The 27,560-nt window shown below is 53.2% G+C and overlaps 9 protein-coding genes across 9 annotated transcripts; 6 read left to right on the top strand and 3 right to left on the bottom strand.

Moving 5' to 3' along the window:
* The first annotated feature begins 1,476 nt into the window (after nt 1-1,476).
* Nucleotides 1,477-2,254, top strand: BDZ83DRAFT_621409 (major facilitator superfamily domain-containing protein). The gene is made up of 2 exons (XM_060508260.1): nt 1,477-1,593; nt 1,653-2,254. The coding sequence occupies exons 1-2, from the start codon at nt 1,544-1,546 to the stop codon at nt 2,080-2,082; spliced, it is 480 nt and encodes a 159-aa protein (XP_060365068.1). The 5' UTR covers nt 1,477-1,543; the 3' UTR covers nt 2,083-2,254.
* A 103-nt stretch (nt 2,255-2,357) lies between these two features.
* BDZ83DRAFT_778124 (uncharacterized protein) lies at nt 2,358-3,821 on the bottom strand (the record flags this gene model as incomplete). Its single annotated transcript, XM_060515498.1, has 2 exons — nt 3,707-3,821; nt 2,358-3,647 (listed from the first exon to the last, which is right to left on the bottom strand). Exons 1-2 carry the CDS (start codon nt 3,746-3,748, stop codon nt 2,358-2,360), a joined length of 1,332 nt encoding a protein of 443 aa, XP_060365067.1. The 5' UTR covers nt 3,749-3,821.
* A 2,057-nt stretch (nt 3,822-5,878) lies between these two features.
* Nucleotides 5,879-7,057, top strand: BDZ83DRAFT_752190 (Alpha/Beta hydrolase protein; the record flags this gene model as incomplete). Its single annotated transcript, XM_060514160.1, has 1 exon — nt 5,879-7,057. One exon carries the CDS (start codon nt 5,879-5,881, stop codon nt 7,055-7,057), a length of 1,179 nt encoding a protein of 392 aa, XP_060365066.1.
* A 698-nt stretch (nt 7,058-7,755) lies between these two features.
* On the bottom strand, nt 7,756-9,294 carry BDZ83DRAFT_752189 (uncharacterized protein; the record flags this gene model as incomplete). Its single annotated transcript, XM_060514159.1, has 4 exons — nt 7,756-8,612; nt 8,664-8,842; nt 8,903-8,984; nt 9,054-9,294. 4 exons carry the CDS (start codon nt 9,292-9,294, stop codon nt 7,756-7,758), a joined length of 1,359 nt encoding a protein of 452 aa, XP_060365065.1.
* Nucleotides 9,295-13,589: 4,295 nt separating this feature from the next.
* BDZ83DRAFT_577561 (metalloprotease 1) lies at nt 13,590-14,588 on the top strand (the record flags this gene model as incomplete). The annotated part of the gene is made up of 3 exons (XM_060505031.1): nt 13,590-13,853; nt 13,919-14,463; nt 14,516-14,588. The coding sequence occupies 3 exons, from the start codon at nt 13,590-13,592 to the stop codon at nt 14,586-14,588; spliced, it is 882 nt and encodes a 293-aa protein (XP_060365064.1).
* An 804-nt stretch (nt 14,589-15,392) lies between these two features.
* On the top strand, nt 15,393-16,356 carry BDZ83DRAFT_621404 (uncharacterized protein). Its single transcript, XM_060508259.1, has 2 exons — nt 15,393-15,498; nt 15,556-16,356. Exons 1-2 carry the CDS (start codon nt 15,404-15,406, stop codon nt 16,232-16,234), a joined length of 774 nt encoding a protein of 257 aa, XP_060365063.1. The 5' UTR covers nt 15,393-15,403; the 3' UTR covers nt 16,235-16,356.
* A 2,331-nt stretch (nt 16,357-18,687) lies between these two features.
* On the top strand, nt 18,688-20,665 carry BDZ83DRAFT_699365 (major facilitator superfamily transporter; the record flags this gene model as incomplete). Its single annotated transcript, XM_060511409.1, has 5 exons — nt 18,688-19,049; nt 19,105-19,249; nt 19,344-19,494; nt 19,547-19,595; nt 19,652-20,665. Exons 1-5 carry the CDS (start codon nt 18,858-18,860, stop codon nt 20,663-20,665), a joined length of 1,551 nt encoding a protein of 516 aa, XP_060365062.1. The 5' UTR covers nt 18,688-18,857.
* Nucleotides 20,666-22,047: 1,382 nt separating this feature from the next.
* Nucleotides 22,048-23,917, top strand: BDZ83DRAFT_577566 (major facilitator superfamily transporter; the record flags this gene model as incomplete). Its single annotated transcript, XM_060505032.1, has 7 exons — nt 22,048-22,220; nt 22,283-22,337; nt 22,402-22,501; nt 22,559-22,643; nt 22,733-23,232; nt 23,293-23,676; nt 23,736-23,917. The coding sequence occupies 7 exons, from the start codon at nt 22,048-22,050 to the stop codon at nt 23,915-23,917; spliced, it is 1,479 nt and encodes a 492-aa protein (XP_060365061.1).
* Nucleotides 23,864-25,113, bottom strand: BDZ83DRAFT_320215 (uncharacterized protein). The gene has a single exon (XM_060502369.1). It carries the CDS (start codon nt 24,844-24,846, stop codon nt 24,019-24,021), a length of 828 nt encoding a protein of 275 aa, XP_060365060.1. The 5' UTR covers nt 24,847-25,113; the 3' UTR covers nt 23,864-24,018.
* Nucleotides 25,114-27,560: the final 2,447 nt, after the last annotated feature.

The following is a 27,560-nucleotide window of genomic DNA, read 5'->3' as shown; positions in this document are numbered from 1 at the left end:
CGAGCCCGCTCCTTTCGACCGGGAAGGGAGACGACGCCGTTTACGACCGAGGGCCTCGCTGGGCAGTCTGTGTGGCCGGCTTGGAAGGGGCCGCAGCAGTTGGGACACTGGGGCCTGGCCATGCAAGGTCCCGTTTCGTGTGAGTCGGAAGGTCTTCCGCAGTTGCTGCAAGTCGGTCGTCGTCCGCAGAACCGGTTGGCGTGGTAGCCCTGGCAGCCGGGGTCATGTCGGATGAGCGTCCTTCGTTTTTTGATGGGCAGAGATCTGCCGCTTTGGTTGAAGAGCCTGAAGGGCGTGACCTCTGATGTGAATGATATGAGCCAAGATATTTCGTTCGTGACTGGGTTGGGCCCAAGGCGGGACGGTCGAGCAAGGACAGGCTTCTGTCCTGTCTGTGCGAAGACCTCATCTTCAACGAGTGTGGCTGGGTCCAGGACGTCCCCGCCAATGCTGTGTAGTTTTGTTGGGCATCGCGGCACAACGTATGTGTGCCACTTGATAGGCGTCTCGACTTGGTGGGCGCCGAGGCATTCCGCCAGCTTTGCCTTACTTGTAAGTAGTCTTTCCTGTATTTGCTTGTTTCGCGGCTTCAGAGAGTAACCTGTGCTGATATGGTAGACGTGGGGAAGGTCCGCTAGCCCCAGGCCAACGGCCTTACAGACGATCTGTCGTACGGCGAACGGTGCGATCTTCCGAGCGGCCGCTAAGCTTTCTTCCGGGACGCGGGCAAAGATGCGGAGGTCCTCCTTCGGCTGCGCCTGCGGCTGATCCTCGGCGGGGAGTGTGGCCTTCGGGCGGGCAGAGCTCTGGCAGCTCTGGCCGCTCCGGGTCGCCGCAGTGGTGTTGCCCGCCATCGGTGCGACGACAGCCGCCCAACTCCGGGCCGCTATTGGGCTTGTCTCGTGATTGATCAGTCTCTTGAGGGTTTGAATGACATAGGCAGTGGCTTCTTTCGCGATCTGCTTTCTAGAACCGTCAAAGCTGGCGACAACGCTGTCGACGGACCGTGCAATGGTCAGAAAGACGTCTTTCCGTGCCTCGTACTGTCTAGCTTCTTCTGCAAGGGCTGTCAAGACGGACCCTGTGGCAGATCCGCTCGGAGCAGATGCGGTAGAGGCTGCGGGCCCCTCGGCCGAGGTAGGGGCGTCGGTGGTGGCATCAAGCTGGCTTCCCGTTAGGCTGGGCCGGGTCGGCTGTGCCTCGGCGTCGCGGCGTCGCTTAGCTCTTGAGGTGGGGTTCGGCTCCGGAGGTGTCCCGGAGCCTGGTTCGGGGTCGGCTTGGTCGGCCGACATCAGTCCGGTGCCCGACGGCGGCTGTGAGGCCATCGCGGATGCGGGCTCCGGCAAGGGGAGGTGAAGAGTTTTCGGCTGTTAGTAATTTGGTGGTAGGCTCACTCATTCACTAACAGCAGATGCCAAGAAAAATTAGGCGAGAGGGAAGTTCCGAGCCTACCATGATGTCTACCGTCTTTGGGCTGTTTTTAGTCTTCTGGGGTCTATTTGTTCCCTACGCCTTTGTTATCTTACAAGCCAAGGCACAGGGTATGGACGACGGCCTAGTCATTTACTTACTTCCCATCATGCATGCCGTAGGGTGCGTCCCAGATTCTCCCTTCACTGCCTCAAAGAACACCTACTGACTGTTCCAACCAGCTTAATCGGGCGCGTCATCCCAGGCCTCGTAGCCGACAAGATAGGCCGCTACAACATCATGATCATCCTCGCCACCCTCACCGGCATCGCGTGCCTGGCCCTTTGGATCCCAATCAAGAGCAATGCCGGTATCCTCGTCTTCACAGCGGCCTTTGGTTTCCTCTCGTCGGGGCTGACCTCCATCGGTCCGACGCTGATTGCGCAGATTTCAGACATTCGAGAGATTGGCGCAAGAACCGGGACGGCTTTTGCGTTCCAGTCTTTTGGCGCGCTTACGGGGAGTCCTATTGCGAGTGCGATTGTTGATGCACGGGGAGGGGATTATTTGGGTTTGCAGTTGTTCTGTGGGTTTTCAATTCTTGCGTCGGCGGGTGTGTTTGCTTCGGCGCGATATGTTCAGACTGGTGGGTTTGAACTGAAGAAGGTTTGATTGGAGTGATCACGTAGTCATTGTTTTGTATAGGGCAATTTTAGGTGGACGCCTGAGGTCATTGAGTCATAGACCATGGGAGAGGCAGATGTATTGATAGACCAGGAGCTTTTGCTACCTACTTATTACACCCAAAGACTCTAATTAGACCAGTCCAACGCCTGATAACCGTTATTGCCAACCCTTCCATTGTCCGATGGTGCCAACATGTACAACAGTGACCCTTCTGTCTTGCTCCAACGAGATGCCGGCATCAAGACGTCTTGGTGTACAATTCAGAAGTCTGGGATGTTGTGCTTGTCCTTGTAGTCCTCAAAGTCATCGGCAGTCCACTCCACATCCTCACCGCCTCGAAGAGCCTCAAGTTCGTTGATGTCGTCGATGATGTGGGCGAACAGCATCTCCTGGCCGGAGATGCTGCCGTGATGCTCGGCGGCCTCCATATCAGCCATAGCATGAGTTAAGGCGACAGTGATGGTATCGGTCAAAGAGGCGACCACGGCGGTGGCCGTAGCCTCCACGTTCTTGTTCTTTACCTTCTGGTTCTCCTTTTTCATCTTGTCATGCTCGTCCTTCATTTTCTCGCACTGCTTCTTGGTCGTCTCATACTTGACTCTGAGGGCCGTGATCTCGGTCTGGGCCATCTGAGCAGCTTTGTTGGCCTGGTCTTTCTTCTGAGTGATGGTCTCAATGACCTTGTTCTTGACGTTGAAAGCATCGATAGCGTCCTGGATTGTCTTGGTCACCGCAGCTTGGAGCTGGTCCGCGGAGGTCTGGAGATCGTTGCTGGTCTGATCATTCTGCTGATCGCTGATCTGGAGTGCACCGAAAGCATCCCGAATCATCTCGTCTGCAGTAGACTGTAGTTGTTCTGCCGAGATCTGGAAGGCAGACGGGATGGTAGGTGCGGCCTGGGCAGGGGCAACCTGAGCAGCAGGGACGGCGGGCACGACAGAGGCATCAGTGTTAGGGATGGCTGCATTAGCGGTATGCGAAGGAGCAATGGAGCCAGCGGGACCCGCCTGGCCAACTCGGTCGACATTGAAGCGATCGACAAGGTCGAGGAAGGTCTTGTAATGCTCGCGGTTGGGAGGAGCGGGGGTGATGGTGAGTTCGTCGATGAAGCGCTTGCGAGCATCTCCGATGGCGATCATTACAGCCTGGACGTGGTGGTTCTTGATGTCCGGAAACTCGGTCCACTTCTTCTCCTTGACCAGGCTTCGCAGCGCGGGAACCCAGGCCAGGTGGTGATTCTGGTCGACCAGGGCGTTCTTGCCGTTGCTGGCAGCAGCGACGACCTTGAGATATGCGGCGAGGAGATCAGCGCCACGGCGCGCAATGAGCTTAGCCATGTCGCGGGTGGGAGTATCATTCGCGTAACCCTGAGTGAGGAGCTTGAGCTGAGGAGTGCCCGGCTGCGCGATGATGCGACCGTTGTCGCCGACTTCGAAGATGAGGCCAGGAATTCGGGTGAGGGCATTCTGGTCGGCGCAGATGGGAGCTACCTCGCTATATCCCATGCCTCCAGAGCCGGAGATAATCAGGCTGCTTCTGAACGACATGATCTACATGGGATTAGTACTCCAAGACCGGACGGATGAATGTGGGAGAGGGATCAAATTACTCTCGACTTGAGTCGGGACGGTTGATGCAGACTGATTGGCATTCGTTTGACTAACGTTTCGAAGGAGGCCGTGTGAATAAGATGAGAGAAGGACAGCAGATAGCGAAAGGCCGCGATGAGTTTGCGATGTTGAGATGATGCAAAGTCGCGATGTTGAGGAAGACGGGTGGAGGGGATGGTGTTGTGGAAAACAAGAAATGAGGTTAGGGCAAGTTGAAAGTTGTGGGAAAACTTGAAAAGGCCGGGAAGCAGGACTGTAGGTTGGGAGAAAAGATCCTGAGCGGGAGGTGGGTTGACCGCCCATACTATTGAGAAGTGAATATAATTCGGCTCATCTAGATGTGTTGGGCGTCTTCGTTTATTTTTCACCTGTTAGACCGCGTCGATGAGTGGGTTCAGGAAGGAGCCTTTCCATCCACACCAGGTGATACCTGCCCAATAAGTTCCCAAAGTCAAGAGATCCTTATTATGGCCAGAGTCGAGCCAAGACTTTTGCAAGTACAGGTTTGCCAGTTTCTTTGTCGATTCATACAAACATATGTCGAAGTGTTCAAGTTGAACGTTAATCACTCTACACTCCCTCCATCAGCCTTCAATCCGTCCAACTGGCGACTTCCTGTACCCCAAATGATCAATGCCATCACGATGTCGCCAGAAATCTCTGCAGACCTCTTCTGAGCTTGCCCAGTTATGTCTGTTGGTGATTGGCTAATGGCTAAGTACTGCTGGAACACGGGTTACATAGATCCCAGAATCCCCAGGGAGCTTCGGCGTATGGACTTACGGACGGGAGGATGGGACACTCCTGACGCTGTGACTTTGTCACTCGCATAAGTATGCAATTTTGCGCCTTGGCTTCATTATACACGTCCATCATGTCATTTGCAAATCCCCTTCCAAGAGCTTTGCCGGGCAGAACATGTATTTAACCTTTGTGGCCAGCACGGCGAGGAAGAATGGCCACTGCAAGATTATACAGTGGAGAAATTGATTTTTCCCATCACTTGCAAACGCTACTCGGAAAGGCAGGTCAGGTTAGTTGGCGTATCGTACCTTACCTTAGGTAATATAGGTTGAACCAACAGTCGAGGCAAGAGGCAATCCATGGCCACGTGACAGAGTAGAATATTCACTTGGCAGTCGCATCGTAACTGCGTAGTATTCATGTGGGGTGGGGAGGGGGTTATATAGAGACAAAAATTGCTCAAAAAGTCAACCCAATAGAGAGGAGAATGTTTTCACCCTGGAAATGACTTACCGCCGGAAGGTGGTTGAACGGTTGATGTCCCGTGGAGACTGGCATTCGATTGCCCAGTTTGCATGGCCATCTGGAAATCTCGTGGGTTCGAATCACCCTCAGCGCTCTGCGCTCATTCCTTTCTTTTTCCCTCTATCTTTCTGGGCCTGATTCTTTATCTTGACTGTTTGCACCTTTGCTTTGCCAATGTTCTTGATGATAGATGAGTACGGATCTTCATTCTTTTTCTAGTCTTCTTTGTTGCCCACGAACACCATTTCTGATGCCCCCCTATCACGTCAAACCAAATCCTCCACGCAGTCGACAAACATATGAGGTTTACCAAAGTCCCATCGCCTACAGATGCGCCCCGAAGAAACGGTCCGGGGCGTGGGGCTAACTTTACCCAAAAAGCCAATACCCCCGGCCCGTCATTTCCTTGGCTCCTTCGTGCCGAAGATCCACCTGCCGATGAACTCTCCTCCGTCTTGGCAAAGGCAAATGGAACATGCGCATGGTGTCTTACCGAGCGCTTCTTCAAAGTGAGGACCCGACATTATGGGCCGCGTATCTCGCCATTGGAATTCGAACAAGATTTTTCCGCAAGGTCAAAGGACACGCCCGGTCTCGCTCCACTATCAACCTTCTCGGACTGAGGCCCTGGGCCTTGTGGATCGCCATCTCCACGGATCCATCCCGCCAATGTAACCACATCTCCGCCCCTTGAAGAATTCCTCGAACCAGCAATCTCGACAAATGGAGCCCTCGAAGAATCTTGACCTTTGGGCGGCCGCCATCAGCAACCCTAGTCGACGCGCCTCGTCATCACCAGATATTTAACAACCATATTCCCGAACTCCCTCTACCGCAGCGTCGCACTTGATCCGTCCTCTTAGTCGTCTTCCTCATCCTACGTCCGTCCCTCCTCCGTAAAGATGGTTTGCCTCTCAATCGCTTCAATCCTCTTCTTCGGCGTCGTGGCCACACAGGCCCTAGTCTCAGGAAATTGCACCGGTGTCAACGCAATCAGCACAAAATGTGCCTCCAAAGAAGCCGCCCACACCCGCGATTTCTTCTACGTCGGAGGCCGCTACATCGAAACAACCTCAGGAAACGTCACAGTCGACCAGCTCTACGTCGAAAAGCTAGTCCCCGTCACAACCAGCCGCACCCGCCGCCGTAGCAACGTCACAACACCAAAACCAATCGTCTTCTTCCACGGAGGCGGAACCACAGGCGTAACCTGGCTCAATACACCCGACAACCGCCCAGGCTGGGCAACGTTTTTCCTGCAACAGGGCCACACGGTGTACCTTGCCGATACCGCCGCCATCGGCCGTTCAACAGAAAACAACCTCGCCAATTTCACCATGATCGCCGGCGCGGCGGCCGAGGGCGTGGAGCGGGGCTTCACGCACGTCGAGGCATACGACGCCTATCCGCAAGCCATCCTGCACACCCAGTGGCCCGGTACGGGACAGAAGGGTGACCCGACATTCGAGCAGTTCAAAACGACCATCCTCCCACTGTCCACGAGCTGGGTGCCGCAGGAATACGCTCTCCGCGCGTCGGGCTGCGAGCTTCTTTCGCTGCTGGGCGAGAAAGCATATCTCATCTCGCACTCCATCGGTGCCCGCGCCCCGATTCTTCTATCGAACGATTGTCCAGAGTACATTGCGGGAAACATCAACCTCGAAGGCACGACGGTCCCGTTCTGGTCCTTTGAGAGCCGCTCCGCGACGAACGCGTGGGGATTGACGAATACGCCTCTCGATTACAATCCAGCCATCGCCAGCGCGGCGGAGCTCGAGACCGAGGTTGTCGGGAACGATACGGCTGCGCACCGGAGTTGTTACCGCCAGAAGGAGCCGGCGCGGCAGCTGCCCAAGATTGCCAGCGTGCCGTATTTGATGGTTACGACGGAGGCGAGTGTGCATGTTACCTATGATCACTGCACGGTGGACTATCTGAAGCAGGTTGGTGGGCAGCCGGAGTGGATTAAGCTGGGGGACATTGGGATTCATGGGAATGGGCATTTTATGCATTTAGAGAAGAATAGTTTGGAGATTGCTGAGGTGGTGAATAAGTGGATTCAGGAGAAGGAAGGGGCTTGATGACATGGGGATGAGCGTATGTCATCCTTGACGAAACAAGAGATTTGTTTGAGTCGATGGACGTAGTCGAAATGGAGAGAACATGGCCTGCTTCGGGCCAGGATGCGGCATCGATCTGTGATTACCCATGAGATGCCGGCGAGAGACATCAAGTAACTTCCAGGCTATTGGTACGGATATCTGGTTTCTCATGGATAGTGGAGACCCAAGATCACCGCTGATAGAGGACAGTCTTCAAAGTACTGTACGACCATGATAGTCTACTAGTTCCATCGCATGTCGCGGCCATGATGTCGAGAACACGACAATGTCCAGATATGGACGGAAATCCGGAAACTCTCGCGTTCATGTCCAGTGAGTTGGCTCTCAAGGGTAGTTACGCGGCAACGTAACGTAGGTGATTTAGTTCGCCTGCAGTAAGGGGTACGAAAAGGTTTAAGTTGTGGGAGACGTTGGTTGTGAGATGAAGCTGATTTTCAATCTGACCATCATTGCTTTGATCCTATCTAACCTAAATACACCTCATACATGGCACACCTGCCAAGCTTTGAATACATCAATTGAAATGAAGCCATCATTATACGAAACAAAGGGAATAGAAGTCGATTTTAACCGCCCAAGGATATCACGCTAGATCCTGAAAGAGTATATATCATGAAAACACTTCCGTCATAGTACAGCCTATTCAACGACAACTCTCAGATTTGGGGCACCACCGTCTGCGACCACACTGGCAGGAATATGAAAATCAGCGTGCTCAAAGACGCGAAGATCGCGCCGCCAACCATGGCCTGGAGGACAATCTTGTGCTGCAGCCTGCGCAGATGGACGTCCTTAACACGAATCTTGCGATCAAAGATCATCATTCGCGACACAAACTTCATGAGACCAGAACGTTGAGATAAAAGAGAGGCGCTGTCGTCGAAGCGTTCCCAGGGCAGGGGCTGACGTCTCGTGAAGAGCAACAGGAAAAAACAGCTACCTCTCAGACCGGAGAAAATGAGGGACATGCCGACGAACCACATTGGCCAGGGTGCAAAAGCGTTCCATCGGCTGTTGGCGCCCATGAAGGGGACAAAGGCCTTGAGGAGCACGCAAAGGAAACCGCCAATGGTGAGGGCGATGCCGACACTGGTGGCCATGCAGAGAGTCTCGAAGGTTCCGTTGGAGACACCAAGGCGGACAAAGTTGCGGTGTGAGCAGTTCTTCAGGAGTCCGTACACGTGATCTGCGATTGGCTTGAGGTGAATCGGGTCGGAGGAGTGCTGGAGGTTGAGAAGAGCGGTATCGCGAAGCGCAGGGGGGATGTTAAGCTCCTTCTCGGCTCCAGGGACGAGGAATGTGTTCACAACGGCGTTGAGCTCGATGCGGTATGCCGAGTTCGGTGCAATACGGGTCGGGATAACGGCTGGGACGTTGTTGGCGCAGATTGGTTTGGCGCAGGCGTTGGCCCAGGACTTGATGCGGTCGCGACCGCTCGGGCCTACTCTGCTGTTGGGCCTGCATGCGGCTTCCGGAGCAATGAGGTGGACAATGTTGGTCATGGTCTCGTTGGCTTTGGGCACGTTAGCTACAGCTAGTGAAGAAATGGGCAAATAACACTCACCTGCTTCAGGATCACACTCAAACTCAGACATCTGGATAGAGGGAAGCTTCGTGCCCGCTGCATCGACAGCGCTGTCTGCCATACTGTCTCGTGACGAAGACGACTGGTCGATATCCTTCTCTATAGGGAAGTTGTTGAGGCTTCCAGTCTTGGCGTACGATCCTTCATAGTTGCGGAACCTGGGAGGACAGTCAGACCATGGCTCATGCAGTCGTCTCAATGATTGGGCTGTCACTTACCAGACGAAGAACTCGAGATTCTCGGGCGAAAACTCGATATACTTGAGGTACATGTAGAAGTCATACAAGGACATTGGCGAGCCTTGAGTCGAACGAAGATTAGCTTTGGGCCATATAGTTGGTCACAGCGTGGCTTAAGAGGCATGCTTACAGGTCTGGTTATTCAGGACCCTCTCCAAACTTAACCGTGCTGGAATGGGACTCTTGTCTCTGCCGTCCCTGCTCAAGGGCCTTCTACCAGTCCGTATGGCGGTGGCATACTCCTTGAAGTCCCTGTACTCCGGCTTCTTGTACCAAATCAACCAATCGGGAAACAGGCCTGAGATCTTGGATGGTTTCGCCGTCGTATCCTCATCCTCCCGTTTGGTATTTCGTTCCTTGGCGGCGTCCATGTTGAAGAGATCGTGTCCAAGAATGTACAGATGTTGTGTGTACGACCGAGTTGTGTCGAAAAGAAACCAGATAGGGCAGAGACAAGGGACGCCTTGACTTTGATGGCGGACGAACCTTCCCCATCATATATCAGAGTCTTCTCCATTTTAGCGCCATTCCATATCTGCATGTGCCGCGGGGCGCTCGATGCAGGCTTGCAGCAGATCAGACCGGGAGGTCCCACGACTGATTCCATGTCAGGGCCACTGGGCTCGACCAGGCTGGGAGATAGCTCCACCTACTCAGGTTTGCTGCAGACGAACTACGCGCAATGCACAGACAGTCCCGTTGGTACCTCATCAGGGAAGAACGAGTCGAGCGGGATGATTCGGTCAGTAGCATCCGTTAGGGCGCTTTGCAGACGCCCAGTCGGCATCGAAAGCCTCTTGCCTCTCTCCTCCACCCAGTCATGTCTCACGACGACTGGCCAATGGCGGTGGGAGCGGAGGAGACGCCACGGCCGGCTGGTTGTGAAAGAGGCTTGCGCCCTTGTACCCAAGTTTGGGATGTCTCGAGACGTAGGGGATTTCGGACGAGTCGGCAAACCAACCGATTCCAGCGTGGACGAGTCAAAGCGGCTTGGTGCCAAGGTACCTTTTTCTAGTATGATAGTTAGCGTCTTGTACTACTCTGCGTTGGGCTGGAGAATTCCTCACGCCGGTGCCAGATTTTGCAGCCAGTGCTGGTGCTTTATGGCAATGTATTTGTGGAGGGACCCTTGGATGAATGAGATCCCCTCGGATGCGGCGAGACAGGGAACCCGCAGCGTTAGTTTCCTCCGTTGGTGTCTCGCAGCCAATCCTACTTGTGTCCGTGTTGTGGAGGGTTTGGGCCGATCAGAATCTTGTTTGTCTTTGCCAATGTCGACATGAGCAAACAAAGGAATTGACAATATGACCCCCTTCACCCCGTAGCAGACTCCCAAATCCGGCCGCGCTTGCTGTACGTAAGCTATGAATGGGCGGGCTGTCAGATTGTGCCGACCCAGTAATCAGAGTTCGAGGCGTGCTCGAAAACCGGGGATGCCAGAGTCATTGTCAAAGGATGAGTAGATTAGCGGAGCAAAGATCGGAAATTCTTTCGCCATTGTTCGCATCCTCTTGGTTGGAAAGGTGAGGCGGTGCAGGATTTTCTTCTGCCCGCCGGCAATGACAATGACCAGGACGAGGGCGGGTTCGAGAACAACGCGAACGCACACACAATGAAGGCAGAGCAAGACTTGGAGAGATTGCGGTGCTCTGCAGACGGATACGGAGGGCCGACGGAAGGATTTGGTGATGGGCAAGGCTCGGGCGGAACGATCTCCTCGTGGGATTCTTCAGGTAACCGGACCGACCTATGCTGCTTCGCGCCTTAGCTCCAGAGTAACAAAGTCTTATCGACGGCGCCAGATGCGGTGATGCGGAGAGAAGCTTTGGAAGATGCAAGGTTACCACGTGGAAGAGAGACGTCGAGCTTGGAGACGCAGGGGGTCGCACCCTAAGAGTTGGTGTGCATTGGTCGTAGGGGAGAACGCGGTACGGCACTGGGGTGAGCCGGCGAGTTGAGCAGCGAGCCCGGGAGATTTGGGGATAAACCTGCGCAAGGGCCCCACCTGCCTTAACATTTTCAGCCACAGCACTGTCAGGTCCGCAGTACGTACTGCACGTATCGTTGATTCCGCGATACCTAAGGTAGGTCACTTTTCGGCCTCATTTCTTGCCTGAGGTGACAGGAGCGCATTCAAATCGATAAGGTGGTACGTGTTCAGGTATCTTATCCCCGATGGTTATCGGCTTCGTCGTTGTCCTCCTCCTCCTCCTCTGCAACCGTCTTCCTGTCCGTCGTTTCGTGTCCATCTCCCTACCTTAACCCAGCGTCACATTTCAGCTGACAACGCTGCTGCAGTCGATCATCTGTGCCGTACACTTGGATCTGCATTTCGCATTCTCTCTGGTGCAAACACGGGCCATTGGTTCTCATCCCTAGACTGTACGACCGGAACACCACCCAATTCTCTGGACGTGCAAACAGGAACACGGCCTTCTGCACGAACAATGACGGCCATCCCATCACTTGGTCCGAGCAGACCAGACAACGAGCAGCAAGCAACAAGCAGGAAGCAGCAAGTAAGAGCGGTTGCTCCCTCAAGCACGCTGCCGATCAGATCAATTGGGGTTAGCCTCGGCCAGGGTTTTGCAGCTATCGTACGAGTGAGACACGAATTATCGATTCACACCAAGCTGACTTTGCCCACTTTCTGGCACTTGAGAGTCATGCAATTTTCACCACTACGGCATATTTCCCCTTTTCTCTAGTCTACACTCTCTTAACCTCCTTGCCTCCCTCTTCGCCGCTTCCTATCCCTTTGAAGATGTCTCTCCCTACTTCTAGCTAACCAATATCCCCCATCTATTGAACTAGGTCACGCACTTCACCTGAGGGGTAACACCACACTGCTGCTTTAGCCTCGAGTCGCATGGGCTGATAAACGGCGGCCCGAGTGTTCTTGGTCTTCAGCACTTAGCTCGAACCTTCACCTTCTCCACGTTCCGCATCCCTAGATTCTTCTTCAGCGATCGGCACGCACATATTTCGGACCTTTCAGCTCGCGTTCGTGTCGCGGTCAGCATCATCTCTTTCTTCAACTCAGGCTTCGTGTGTGAGATCTCAAGTGTCCCCCAGCGGCAGCGGCTTCAGAAGCGCTGTGTTACCACCGCTAGCGCAGGTTTGGCAACGCGGTCACCTGCCTGCGTAGGTAGGTACCACTGGTCATCACGGCGGCGGCGGCATGCCGCGCTTCCGTAAATGGTGCAGGCCTGCGACACAATCAAGGCCGGTTTGTGCAACCAACTGCCTCAGCCTTTTTTTGTTGATTTTGCTCCGTGGCTCTGTCTCTTTTGTCTTTGTCGTGACTTGGAAGGGTGCTACAGATCGTTTCCTATTTGATCTGTCATGGCCCGCTGCATCGGGGATCGCGTCTCCGAGATGGCTTCAAAAGAGTTTGCTTGTTTCTGACTGAGTATAGTAATCATGACGTTGAAAAGCCACCACAAATCGGACTGCCCCTTCTCATCTCTTTCGGTAGTCGGCTGTCAAACTGCGCGGACTGCTTGCCTTGAATGAAGCCTCTCGGAGTTTGTTCGATCCCGGCGGCGCCGCCGTCGACAGACTAGGAAGCCAAGGCGCTCTTATCGTTGACCTTTTGGCACGCCGTCTTCTATGCAAGTGCATAAGCAGGCAAGCAGGCTGATGCAAATCCTCAAAGCCACACCGCGAGCGAAGTACGTTGACAACCAACGGCTCTCACAGGGCTCTCTATCCTTAGACCGCGATCGGACATTCAGGTTACTCTTTTCTTTATTCATGGTCGACTCGTTATCCGCTCTCGAGGAGCACTCGAGGAGCAATACATGAGAAGTCACAGCTTGAGTAAGCTCAAGGACAACAGCTCCTGGCGGATCGCTGAAGATCCGGATGCGTTCAGTGATCACATCTCCAAGCCTTGGCTAGTAACCACAATCCGCAATTTCAGCATCTATCATCATTGGCATGAAGCTCAAGCCACTTCAAACCCCTTCTAGTGGACGGGACCGATGAGGTTGGTCGTTACTAATCGTCAGCATTTGCCTCTTGGGGAACTGCACGGGTGGTCACTCATGTATCGATTCTGGTGTGACCCAAAGCCATGGTTCACTGCCATGGTTCACACCAGATACGCTGCATGGCAGTCACAGATGCCCACGAGGATCAAGCAATGACTTTCTGTGTGCAGGGAGCAGATAGCTGCACTTCGTCTACTTCCGTACATTCTACTCCGTACGCAGTCGGGCGTACCTTGGAAGTCGTGTGCGTCAGGTTATCATTACAGCTTCCGGCCGGCGCCCAAAATCTCCCCGGAGCCGGGCCCCAGCTTCTATCGAGCGTCGCCGGTCCCGGTCGGGTCTCCGAAGCTCTCCAAGTCGGCCTGCAGTCCCGTGCACCTTAAGCTCAATTACGGTATCCGTACCACCTGAGAGATCGACCATGGACTTGGCGGAATCCCCCGCAACGTCGCATCAACCCGTATTCTGGGCAGGGGCCGATAGCCTTTCTAGGAAGGCCTAAACCTGCCGATGCTTGGCTTGGGAACCATCAACAACTCCATTGCGACAGGCACCTTCCTCTTCAAGTCTCACAGAGGATGGATATTTGAACCGGCAGCCCGCTGTCTTCAATGCCTACGACATTCCGGGGACCGACTGGTCTTTCGAACCGCGCAACTATCGCTGTCGCCATGAGAATGAAGTTCCTGCTGACGTGCTGTGCCGGCTTGGCGACGGCATCACTAGTGGTGGCTCAGGAGAAGTGCGGTTCAGAGCAGCCAGGACCCGAAGCCTATGAAGCTGCAGTAGCTCTCCGCGCCGCCCAGCGTGCAGAAGGGCTATCAGCTTCATTCCTTCACAAGCGCGCGGAGGGTCTGCTTGTTTCGACGTATCTGCACGTTGTCGAAGACGAGGCTCATAGAGGGTTCGTCACTGATACGATGATCAGCGATCAGGTGCGCCGCGAACCCAACTCTCGCACGAAGTAACAAAGTCCCGAGATTGATCTCGATTGAAACAGATGAGGGTTCTCAACGACACCTTCGCCCCTCACAACATCCAGTTCCTCGTCAAAGAAACCACCCACACAGTCAATGATGCCTGGACAATGCAGGCCCGCATCAAGGAGAAGGCCGAGGCACTCCGCCGAGGCGCCTACGACGACCTCAACATCTACTTCGAGACAGGCTTGATGACCAACCCCAACTCCGCGACGGGAATCTGCAGCTTCCCCGTCGAGGATCCCCGGAATACTGGCATTAACGGCACGTCGTGGTATACCTACGACGGCTGCCACGTCAGCGTCGGCACGATGCCCGGCGGACCGGGTGTGCCGTGGGATCCGGAGGATAACTTGGGCAAGACGGCGACGCATGAGGTTGGGCATTGGTTTGGGCTTTTCCATGTGTTTGAGGGGTTCGATTGTGAGAGAGAAGGGGATTTGATTGATGATACACCGGCTACGAAGATTGCTACTGTTGGGTGTCCGGTGAGTCAGGATTCTTGTCCTGAGCAGCCTGGGTTGGATCCCATTCATAACTATATGGACTACACGAAGCATGCGTGGTAAGAATGACTTACTCGGAATGCTGAAATTTCGAAGCTAACATCCTAGCAGTCTTTCAGAGTTTACTCCTTTACAAGAGGAACGCATGTATCGATCTTTCAACACCTTGAGATTAGGTCGATAGCGTTTGCGCGCCTGGCGTCGGATTATCTACGTTTTCCCCCAAGGAGTGTGATTTGGAGCCACGAGAGGCCATCGCTTGTGGCCGACCTATTAGGGCTGTGTTCCACCTCAGGGTCGTCGTTTCCTAGAAAAATATGAAGACATCTCGCCCGATTGGTGTTGAGGCTCCAACTTCGGCAGACTATTATTCCCAGAAGGCGTTACTGTAAACCGTCTTTGGGATAACCCTTTCGGAAACCTTCCACGGATGTGCTTCATCTCAGTGTTTGCATCTTGTTATCATGAACAGAAATTTCAAGACATATTCCTTCTGTTGTCACCGTGGCTTGAGACATGTCATCAAGCTGCGTGGAAGCGAGATCCTTTGGCAATTGACAACAAACTCCGTCATACGAAGTAGTCCCTGCGCCCCACGCCTTCAACTCCAAGTTTTAAAGAGCTTACACGTCAAGTTGTCTCGGTCTTTGAGACTCAAACCAGTGATCCCGTCACTTCCAGAAACTTGGCTGAAGCGTTTGCAACTCTCATTCGCCGACTTGCAACGGCTGAGATGCAGCCATCCGGCATGGTGTGCCAGTTAGTGCCCTCTTGTGTGAAGCTGAACTCGTGTTCGGAGGGATTTTACAAAATCTTACTTGATGGTAAGCCACTTACACCGAGGATGGCTTGTGTCGGTAAAGCATGAGGAAATCTTCACAGTGTTCCGGAGAAGTATAAAGCCATGTTTTGAAATCGAAGATTAAAAATTAGAACATAGTCTCTACAAGCCCATTGACCAATCGTTCTCAAATCGTTCAAGCTTAGTGTCTCATCAACATGATGTTTATCTCAACTTCACTCTCAGTCCTGCTCGGGGTGCTCGCCATCGGGGCCCAGGCGACCACTACCTTCGCACGATGCAACGCAGACAAGTAATCACTATTCCATACCTTCGCTCATCCACCACGATAACTACTAACACCATCAAGCTGCTACCGCGCCCTCTTCCCATGCCCCTCCCCGTCCGCAGTCTCCTCCGCCTCCGCCTTCTGCGCAACTATCACAGCAGGCGGCACAACCGCCACGAACTTCCCCACCCGCGCAACCTCCGCCTGCGGCACCTCGGCATCCCGCTACATCTCCGCCTGCGCCTGCGGCCCCACCTGCACTCCCTCACCGACGCCCCCGTGCGGCAGCCCTTCCGGCTCCACCAACCTCCTGACCAACAGCGACTTCGAATGCGGCATCAGCCCCTGGATCGTCCAGAACCTAGATCAAAACGCCCGCGTCGGCGTCACCTCGGCAGCATCCCACACGGGAACGCACTCCTTTGAGTCTCGGCTGCTGTATGATCGCAACTCGCAGGACCCCGTCGTCAGCGCGCGGCTCTCGACGCCTGTGTTTTCTGTGCAGCCTGGTGTGCCGTACAAGCTGAGGTTCTGGTCGTATTTCGATAACCAGGCGGCGGGGTTTATCGGGATCCAGTTTAATGGTCAGCCCGAGAGGACGCTGGATGCTGGTGATGCGGGCGGGTGGGGAATTTGGAAAGTGTTTGAGGTGGAGTATACGCCGGTGACGGATAAGCTTGATATCACGCTCGAGTTCTTGTATGGACGGGTTGCGAGTGTTGTTCGGGTTGATGGGGTTGAGTTTGGGTACCTTCATTAGAGGCAGTATCAATCCGGAGGTTGCTTGGAGGTGGTATCGACGTAGGTTGGTACAGTGGGCTACGTATTCCCTACACGGGTCGTCAACACGTAGCTTGCGCGGCAATCGCCTCGATGCTAAGCTTTTCCATCTGACTTGGCTTTTCCTACAGTGCTTGGCGTGCGGGTAACGGCAATTTTGGAATGCAATGTGCCTTTAAGGCAAGTTGAACGTCAACATGTGGAGATAATTACGTTCCATAGCTGCTTGATGAGGACTCATGCATCCATCGTTGATTGCTGCCAAGGATTTGATTGGGCGAAATATTTCGAAGTTTCCGTGACGAGGCAAGGTGGATTATGTATATCACAGTGATGCATCAACATGCATGCATTTCGCCTTCTAGCCACGGCCCGGTCCGAAAGATTAGTTCGCATACAGATGGGGATGCGGGAACCTGTGTAGTTCCCATGCATAAAGGGAAGGGCCGACGGAGAATGAGTTTCATCGTGAGGTTGAAGACAAGCGTTCTGAGTTCATACATGATCGACGTGATAAGAGACCCGCATCGCGCTATGGTTTGTCTGCAAGTGAGTGGGGATAGCTTCCAGATTCGCCGATGGTGCACTCGAACGCCATGTAACTCCAATCTAGGCAACGTCATTGGCCTATCAACACCGGCTATTTCTAATGGCAGCTTTAATACGTGTGAAGTATCTAAATTATGCAATGCCGCTAGTAATCAGCTAGACTGAGACAATGGCAGACACAGACTACCCGGATCAGAGCCGAGGACAATGCTACGGTAGTCACGTCTTACCTGCCTTTTCAGAGCTTGCCAGACCGTGCTCGGTCAAAATGGAATAGATAAACACACTTATGTGAACAAAAGCGGCCGTTCAGAAGCTGTCATCTGAGCCAGTAGTAGCCGCGACAGCTTCTAGGTCATTGATTCTTGCTGATTCGATGCAATGATTGCTTTGCAGTTCTTCTACTTGTCTCTTCAGCCGGCATTTCTTTCGTGTAGTTCCGTAATAGCACCCGAGGCGGTGTTGGTCATCACCTCTTGAGTGACTCGTAACCTCGTTTGGGTCATGGAAAGGCTCGTCCTGAATACTTTTCTAATAAATAATTGCCTGAACAATTATTCAGGATTGCATATTGGATCTCTAGAGTCTAGATTTCTTAAGTCCACCTCATCACAACATCCTGTCAACATCGACTATCTCTGATGGTTCTCGAAAAGCAATATGACCGAATCAATAGCCAAATTCGGGTTCGTACGCCACAACATCACCATCGAATGAGAACCGGACAAAGATCTCACTGACAACGTCGAAATCCGTTATCAAGCTAGTCATCTTGGCGTCGGAAAAGGCCAAGGATGGATGCGTATTGAAAGTCTCTACCAATGTGGATAAGGAGCTTTTGCAACAACAGCCGTTCATGACCCTTCCGATACTAGTGACTAGATCTGTCTCTAGCAAGTGGGTGGTTCAGGTTGGCTACACAGATGAAGCCTAACCCTGGCGCGGGTGTCATTGACCTTTCTGAAATCCGCATCTCTAGGTCCAGAGCCGCCAAGATAGGATTGAAATCTCGACTCAAGCTATCAGCAGTTGCTGGCGTACCGAATGGGCATTGACGCGTGGCCTCGATAGGATGGTATGATCCTCGCATCTGCACGATCATGTTGCTTTTCGATGAACCACTATCGAATTGCCATTCTCGTCAATGCAGCACTGCATAATTGCGAGCTTCATCAGATACGATGCTACTCTAAGGGATTTCGAGACTGATTTGAATATGATCGTGGGATCCACTTCGAGGCAAGACGGAGATGTGACAATGTTTCAAGAGGCAGAGGACGATAACATGGGCGAATAAGAAAGTAATGGTGCTTTTCCGTCCCCACGTCTTTAATATCACATCTCTCAACAGAGCCCACATATCGGTAAGCAACGCGATTCCCCACCGTCTTGATGGAAATGCGTAACAACAAGCCATCAAGCCAACCGGCTCTCTTCAAGCTCGCGCGTACGGCTGTCGCGCAATCTACCATTCCAATGAACGCACAGGGGATACGGCCCTCGACTGGATTCCCACCAACGGCAAAGCCATGTCTCGCCCATGTCTTGCCACCTATCCCAGACGCCTTCTCCAATACCGTCGACCTGCTCGAACCAGCCTCCTGCAATGTGACTCTGGCAATGCTGCAACTTGGCCCCTGCGGACATGACGGATACCACCACACGGATAAGGTATTGGCATCTGATCAGGAATCCGTCTTGCAGTCCGACATTTCCGACTAGCAATGGCACCATTTCCCCGCACTCTGCGGCTGCCAAGTCTGGGGTTAGTGTGTGTTTGGGGTGGGTTTTTTGGGTCTGGGGTAAGAGCCGGATGATCCCAGCCTTTCTCCGCAGTGGGCTTGATCTGTCCCCTTTGTATTAAGAGGTGGTCCTGGTCAGATATAAGTATCCGTGGGCAGAAATCTTCATCTGCCAAATTTCTTGAGACGAAGAGGTTCAGAGCTGGGAAAAGCAACCTTTCCATCATCTCAAGTTGCAGAGCGTCTGTCGCCCTCGCTCCTGTTGTTTTCCTACCCTTGAACCATCCAGACACCACAAACTCTGCCGTCGATATGGCTACCCACAGGAGTTCCATCGAGAAGAACGATGCCGTCTTTGGCCACAGACCTTCTGGGGAAGCTCATCTCGAAAAGGTCCCCGAGGCGATCGAAGTTGGTCCCTACCGCGTGTATGGATTGACCCCTGAGGATGCCGACTTTTACAACAACTACCCCGAGGAGAAGCGGAAGAAGACTTTCCACAAGGTGGGTAGCTCGGAACCGAAACACCACGATCACACCGACTGACAGGCAATAATAGGTTGACGTTCGTCTGATTCCCATGCTGGCTCTGCTTTACTTGATCTGCCACATTGATCGCGCCAATATCGGTAACGCCAAGATTGAAGGCATGGTTGAGGATCTGGGCATGTCTGGTGTGCAGTACAACACTGTGCTATCTATCTGTGAGTTCCAGAATCAGCATCTTGACTGTCGAGTTGGGAAGGAACTTCGCTAACCAGTCTTGACTAGTCTTCATTCCCTATGTCTTGTTCGAAGTTCCCAGCAACATCATCCTCAAGAAAGTCAAGCGTCCTTCGTTCTACCTCGGCACTCTGACCCTCTGCTGGGGTATCATCATGACTTGCACAGGACTGGTTCGAAACTTTGGTGGGTTGATGGTTACTCGCATTCTTCTCGGCGTCTTCGAGTAAGTTTCACAACCTTCAGGATAATCTGGGTACTCTGGCTGACATCTGCAGGGCTGGATTCTTCCCCGGTGCAATTTACCTGACTTCTTACTGGTACATGGTGAGTATCCAGACAGCGACGCTCCCTTGATGTATGCATCTAACAAACATTTCCAGCCCAAAGATCTCGCCGTCCGAATCTCGTATTTCTACTGCGCCAGCGCCTTGTCCGGCGCCTTCTCCGGTCTCCTCGCCGCCGCCATCGCCGAAATGGACGGTGTCGCCGGCCTCGAAGGCTGGCGCTGGATCTTCATCCTCGAGGGTCTCGCCACCGTCATCATGGGCGCCTGCTGCTTCTTCTTCCTGATCGACACCCCGACCCTCTCGAAGCGCTGGCTCGAGCCTGAGGAGATCCGATACCTCGAGCTCTCCATCTTCATCAAGTCGGGCGGCGGTGGCCGCGAGGAGGCCGGCGCCGGCGGCAAAGTCAACTGGAGGGATCTCAAGATGAACCTGACAAACTGGAGGATCTACGTCCAGGCGTACTTCTTGGTGTGCCAGTCGGCTCTGTCGTACGGTATCAAGTTCACACTGCCTACCATCACCAAGGCCATGGGCTTCGCAAATACGCAGGCCCAGCTTCTCTCTGCGCCGCCCTACGTCGCCGCTGCCATTTCCGCCATCACGTTTGCCAAGATTTCTGATCGGTTCTTCTGGCGTATGCCCTTCCTGGCAATCCCTCTCGCCATCGTCGCCATTGCGTACGCCATTATTCTCTCACTGAACGGAGCGCTTGAGGCGAAGAAGGGAGTCGCCTACTTCTCCGTCGTCCTCGCCGTCGTCGGCATCTACCCCATCCAGGCCGCGGCCGCATCGTGGAACGCCAACAATATCGCCCCTGCCTCTCGAAGAGCGATTGGTATCGCGCTGATGAACTGCGTTGGCAACGTCGGTGGCATTGTGGGCAGCTTCATGTACCTTGAGAGCGAGAAGCCCAAGTACCCAACCGGCTTCGGCTTGAGTTTGGCCTTTGGTGGATCTGGACTGATTGTGGCTCTTTTGCTCGAGTGGAGTTACAAGTCGGCCAACGCACGCAAGGCTGCGATCGCGGAGGAGGCGAAGACGAAGTACACTGAGGAGGAGTTGTTCAACTTGGGAGACAGGTCGCCCTTGTTCAAGTATGTGCTTTAAGGACGCAGGAGTAAATTGGTACTGCACCTGCCCGACTTGAAAGAGTCGATTTGTTTGAAGCGTTGTAATTAGGATTACGAACAAAGCGAATCTTGTTATGAACCGTCCCAAATTGCGCCTAACCTTTGTTTGATCAAAACTTTCCTACTTGAGTTGGCTGCAAAATAACCACATGGAAGAACTACCTTACTCAAAATACACCAGCCGATCGATGGATGATACCTTAATGTAGTGCCATAATACCATGATTGTGTTATGATCTTATCTTATCGCCAAAGCCGGTTCATCTTCCGACTTTTCGGGATTTGAGACGGCGCGGCCCGGGAATCGGTCCTGGCGGAGACATGAACTCGGAGAACAGCCGGCACTACGGGGCAAAGCACCAACAAAAAGTTAAGAGTCTCTTTACCCCATGTTGGCGCTTAAACAGCGGCCAATATCAATGCAAACATGCAGAAAAAAGTTGTGCAATTGTTTGTCGGCGCTCTAACCCGATGCCAGCCAGATTGCCGAAGCCACACACATCATCTCAGTCGTTTGTTGCCGGGAATCTCGAGATACAGCAGCAGCACCGCCGATGAAGACTCACAGAGGCGGGGATAGGCTAAACATAAGTGAATTGATATTCTAAACCATCCTCGACCGTCCGGCTTCGAACCCGAAGATTGGTCATGTCTTCTCCCCTTGAGATTTTACCTTTCCGAGAACGGATAGGATCCACTCCGGCAAACATCAACCGGGCGATAACGCCAATGAGATGATTTCATTACACATCGCGGACACCGACTCCGGCGCCACCCTCCATCGGGTCTAGAGCGCCGACTTTGCAGCTGTCACTTGACGAGTCAATCTCGCCTGCTTGCTTCCCCAGGTGTCCGGCTGCAGTGCTCCTCGAGTCTTTGTCGCTACCGCGCCCTTCGTGCGTTCATTCGGTTTAGCGGGCAACGGCAACCCCATTCTATTCCCGGCGTGGACCAACAGCAAGCAAAAACTCAAACACGCCCAACACGCGCTTCGGTTCGGAGAACTTGAGAAAGGATTGCTCTCTTTCTGCTTGCCCAACACCCATATCCCCGCGGGGTCTTACTCTACACGGCTTTTGGTGAAATCATCTTGATGATTCAGGCTGTTAGCTTTGTCAACCACATTACCCCCGAGGACGTGAGTCAATCGAAACAGAAAAAACGGTCTTCGGCCCGCCGAGAAGCGAACTAGATAACCCCGCGAAACTCGTTCAAACCCGTCATTACTTACCGAGGCAGCTGGCGTATTTTCTCTCTTCCTTTCCGAAACCTGCTCTGTCTTGTCGCAAAAACTCCCATCTCTCAGTTTGACAAGCACGACGAAACTTGCACCTTTTCGTCTTGTCGCTGGGGCCCGGTATGCCTTCTCACTCTGATTCTTCCAGTCAACAGGACAGCCACGATGCCGTGGTACGGATGCCTGACAGTGCTTCCAGGGCAGCGGAGAATGAGAAGAATGGCTCTGCGGCGGCGAGCCCTGTCAGTCAACGGCCGAGTGAGCAGGTAGAGTTCAAAGAGGGCGGCTATGGGTGGTGAGTTGCGCCCTGCGTAGTGATCCATACTGGTGAGGCTTGAGTCGCTGACATGATATCAGGGTCGTTGTAGGCTGTGTCTTTCTCATCAATGCTCATACCTGGGGCTTGAACTCAGTGAGTTATCCTTAAGCGCCCTTCCTTTCACTTTGGAAAGCGTAACTCTCACACCTCAATCTAGACTTATGCCGTGTTCCTCGCCTACTACCTCAATTCCGGAGCGTTTCCCGGCGCAAGCCCGATCTCACTCGCCTTCGTCGGCGGGCTGTCCTTCTCCGTCGGTAAGCCTTCTCTCCAATCTCCAGACTTCTCCGCGTCATCTCACTCACCGCGACCAGCCCTTCTCATCGCCCCAATTGTCACCTTTTGCATCCCTCGCATCGGCACGCAACCAACTCTCGGCATCGGCGTCGTGATCCAAGCGTAAGCCGGCCCGCTCGCCCCCTCTCAACCCCCGACGTCTTCCGAGACGGACGGAAATTCCGCCACCCGGTTCCTAACACGCTTCCTAGAGCCGCTCTCATTGGTGCATCGTTCACGACCCAGATATGGCACCTGCTGCTCTCCCAAGGCATCGGCTTCGGCGTCGGCATGGGCTTCACCTTTAACTCCACCGTCGGTGTGGTCCCGCAATGGTTTGTCGTGCGCCGCTCGTTTGCAAACTCCATCGCCACCGCCGGCTCCGGACTGGGAGGTCTCATCTACTCCCTTGCTTCCAACGCCATGATCCGCAACATCGGCCTGCCCTGGGCGTTCCGAATCATTGCCATTTTGTCGTTCGTTGTCAATGGCGCGTGTTGTTTGATGATGAAGGACCGGAACAAGGCTCTCGGCAGCGTCCATGTCGCGTTTCACAAGGATATCTTCAAGAGGATTGAGTTTTGGTTGTTTGTCGCGTGGGGCTTCTTTGGACTCTTTGGATACGTCATCTCCGTATTCTCACTGGCGGACTATGCGCAAACTGTCGGGTTCAGTGCTAGCCAGGGGTCTATCGTGTCGGCCATGTTCAACCGTGAGTTAACCTCCTCGTCCAGCACATCCTGGTGACAGTCAAGCTGAGTCTTTTGCATAGTATCACAAGGTATTGGCCGCCCGGTAATCGGTCTGGTGAGTGACCGCTTTGGTCGCATTAACGTAGCCGGGCTAGGCACCATCATCGCCGGCCTCGCCACGTTCTTGCTCTGGATTCTCGCCGCCAAACACTTTGCAGGCCTCATCGTCTTTGCCCTCTTTGGCGCATTCGCCGGAGTGCTCTGGCCGACCGTTGCACCAGTGGGCGCTGAGGTGGTCGGAATGCAGCTACTTCCATCAGCACTATCTATCTTCTGGATCATTCTCGTTATCCCGGCAACGTTCGCGGAGCCCATAGCTCTGACAATCAAGGGCTCCGGACTGAACGCGTATCTCCCTGTTCAGCTGTTCACGGGATTTATGTACGTCGCAGCGTTCATATCTAGTAAGTCGTCGCAAATACTTTCTTCTGTCTAGCCGGCTTGTTTGGCTAATCGCTCATAGTCTGGTTTCTCCGCGTGTGGAAAATACGGGAGCTTGAGACCTTGGCTCTTGCGGAAGAAGAGCAAGATGACGCTTTGCGCAACAACGATGCTGTCTCGCTGACAACTTCACGACGCACTGGGCCCAAACCTGGTATGATGAAGTCTCTCCTCAAGGGTATGCTCACTATTCAGCGAGTCTAGTTGTTTGAGTATGACGGTATTATAGAATCTTGCATGGCCCTGAATAGCTGCGCCATGTCAAATGTAATCTATCAACGCTACCTGTGAATTACTTTCAATTCTCATACACTTGGCACTACCCTCCAAGCACCCGGAATAAAACTAGCCATCAGTCCAAAGATGACTCTAGGGAGAATTTCGGGCCCATATCTCGAGAAGCCCGCCTTCGCCATGCCAGATGTGACACCAACGGCACTGGTCTCCTTGTACGCCTCCTCGGTTGCCAGCTCCGCGAATGCCGTGCCAAGATCCGGATACGAGCACGCAAGGCCAACTGACTCCGTGCTGATGGTGTGCCCGCTCGCCTCTTCATCGATGATGGCGGGCGGCTGCACCAACAACAGTAGCAACAGCTCCGGCTCAGCCTGCAGGTTTGCGTGCGCCTTGCGCAGATCCGCATAGGGCCAGTAGAAGGCGTTCTGGATCATCCATCTCACGAGCCACGGCTGCCTCGCGGAGAATCGCTCATTCCATGTTGCGGAGGAGAGGAGGATGAACCATGGCTTCTTCCAGTCTGCTCCCCCTTCCTTTCTCAGCTGTTTCAGTGCTGAGACGATTGTCTCCGTCGAATCTTGCAGAACGCTGACGGTTGGCTTGTTATCGTTCTCGCCCAGAGCGCAGATGATTGTATCGGCGCCGATGAGACAGGATTTGACGCGGGCCTCGTCGGTGACTTGACCCTCGATGATTTCGACGTCGTGATCTGTCTTGAATTGGGGAAAGGTTTTGATGAGCTTTTCGCGAGAGCGGACAAAGACCTTCATGTGAGAAAAGGGATTTGTGGGCTTGGCAAGAAGGGCTTTCAGCGTCTCGCTCCCGGTGCGGCCGGTTGCGCCGAAGATGGCCAGGGTTCTTCGGCCTGAAGTTGATGGCTTTGCATCGGATGGCATGTTGGGTGTATTCGGGGTTAAGGTTAACCTTTTCGTGAGAGTTTACTAGAAGCTTGGTCGAGAGATTGCTAGATAGACTTGCGGGCCGCGTACCTATTTATCGAAAGCTTCTCTGTTGAACACAATGATGCCACGCCGGCATGGCAAACATGAAAGTCGGTGTCCATGCCGGCCCCTTGATTGTCACCGACCGGAACGGGACCGCCCCGGACATTTATAAAAAGTTGGCCCGCTTGGGAAATTCCAACATCTGAAACAGATAAGAGAACAGGACCCATCGTTATTGATTGGCAAACAAAGTGCGCACACTTAGTACACTACTACGGTAATAGGCACGGCTCGAGACCGTGCGGGTTGGCACGTCTTAGCTCGCGGGATCTTCGTCATAGACTTTGCACGCAGTGCAACACCACCAAGTACCATGCATTTCGGAATCAAGCAAATAAGCGTCATAGCTCATGGCAACGCGTGGGTTCACGTGGCTATGTAACCCACCCTCAGATTCCATAAGTTCTTCGGACTTTGTTCCCGTTATCATGCTATTTCGAGGGTGCAAGATTTTAGGTCGGTGAACGGTGGCTGAAATGTCCGCCGTGAAAGTCCGTCTTTTGTCCGGTCGCCGCATCGCGTTTTCCTCGGTGGCTGAAAAAGCTTGTACCGACGACGGTCGAGCCGAGCCGAACATTGGCGGACCTGTAGTGTCGTCGGCGCCGATTCAGCATAATAGCGCACTCGAGCCTTCGGCGAAGCACAGAAGCAATATACCTCCAATGACAACAGTGGTTCCGTCTCTCTCGGCACACGAGTTGCAAGTTGCAGCCTATTGGTTACCAACCTATGTAAAAGTTGGAACTTGGAGACTTCAAGTCAACTAAGTCACAGCTCGGATCTATTTCAAGAATCACGACTAATCATTTCCCACTGTCAGCTATAATATCGAGGTAACGCAATTTCGAGTTCGAAAAACTTCGAAAGGGCACGTACATATTCTGCCAAGCTGTCATTCGCCGCACGTAATGCCCAAAACCGCCATTAGAGAGTTCTCGGCATCGCCTCATCTGGCAAGTAAAGACCGAGAAAACTTCTACCAACCGACTGGGTGACAGAGATTGTCTGGAGGTGCTCAATAGATTGCTGTTTTTACACACAGTGCTTAAATGTGAGGTATCATACTAGAAAAGAGGAGCTTCTCAAGGTAGTCTCAAAATTATTAGAGGGGAAAGAAGCAAGCGGCTGCAGGCACATGCAAAGCTTTTCTTGAAATTGTTTTGGTATCGGTTTATTTATTTTTATCGATTATCCCAACGGAAAAGTAGTTTCAACATCCAGCAATTGCATGCGCGGCGCCTGCAGGAAACATCACCTCGAGGCAATAGGGACGAAAATGATGGGAAGAATGACCAAAGATCTAGGCTTCTTAGTAAGGTACAGTACTTCTATTCGTTAAGAGTGAGACGCTTACCATTCTCTGAGGGTTCGAAGTTGATTAGAAGCTCGCAGCGCCGGTTGCTCACGGGCAAGAGCTTCCAATGCAGAAGTACTCGCCGTTGCCAATAGGCTTGCAGCTGCATCCGCGAGCCTGGATCTCGACATCCCTTTTGGTCATGGCGGCCGTAGGGATGAAGTCCTTGGGGCATAGTCTGCCGCTGCAGAACCACTCGTCACCGATCTTGTGGCAAGAGCACTGTCTGGCGACAAGCTCGGCTTCCGGAGCGGGAGCTGCAGCCGCGAGGGCAGCGAAGAGGGTGGCGAAGGTGAGGATGGAGAACTTCATTTTGTTATGTTGTTTTAGTGAGTTTACTAATTGATGGAGAGAGGTATTTGAATGGTTCTGGAGCTGTGAGTTGTTGGGAAGTTGCAATCTCCTGTACCGATGACAACAGGAGGGTGACTATTTATGTTTCAATGGCAACCCAGAATCTACGACTATCTTGTATCTCAATTGGGTTATACAAAGTCTAGAAATCGCTTCGGCCTGTTCGCATTTGCCTTTGACGCCTTGAACCTTTGCGAGCTTCCCTTTCTGGTCAATACTCATATGCAATTCAATTCTCAGTTTCGCCCAGTTTTGCTGAGACTGGAGCTATCTTACCGCTATCTTGTCTCAAGAACTTGTGGTTGTTCACGAATGGTTCTGCTGATTGGGAGAAGCACTTTTCGAAGGATCACGCATGCGGTGGCCTTTTGCGCAGCTGTGCCTCTCAAAGTGGCACAGCCATACCCGATACAGCAGGTCGTTAAAGCAGATCCGCGGTTAGTATTGCTAGAGTTGCCTTCAAAGGCTTACGAAACATGAGAACTACCTAGTTCTTTTGGAAGGAGTCTCTCGCGTTGGGTGCTTATATCAAGGTTGTCAACCTGTCGTGGGAACTTTTGACCTCATAGTCTGTGTTGTGGTGGTTTGGTGGTGGGCTACCGCTCGCTGTACAAGCGATTGTGACTTGGGTCTGAGGGCGGGAGCTGAGTTATGCCAAGCAATGCTATCCGGTAGGCATCAATTAGACCAATAGCAACTGGAGCTGTCAGACTATGTTTTAGATCCTACAAAGGGCCAAGTCTAGAACTGCATCAACGCGGAATTCCGTGAAGTTGCCAAGCCCTATAACATGCGCGACGCGTGAGATGCCAAGCAGTAGATTGATGCACTTCAGAGGCGCAGAATACCACATTCCCTTTCAAGTTTGTGTTCTTTGCACGAGGCAATCTAGCAGTGG

Source organism: Colletotrichum acutatum, assembly GCF_030867785.1.
Source record: "Colletotrichum acutatum strain CBS 112980 chromosome Unknown BDZ83scaffold_46, whole genome shotgun sequence".
Lineage (NCBI taxonomy): Eukaryota > Fungi > Ascomycota > Sordariomycetes > Glomerellales > Glomerellaceae > Colletotrichum > Colletotrichum acutatum.
This window is presented reverse-complemented; position numbering and strand designations above follow the sequence as displayed.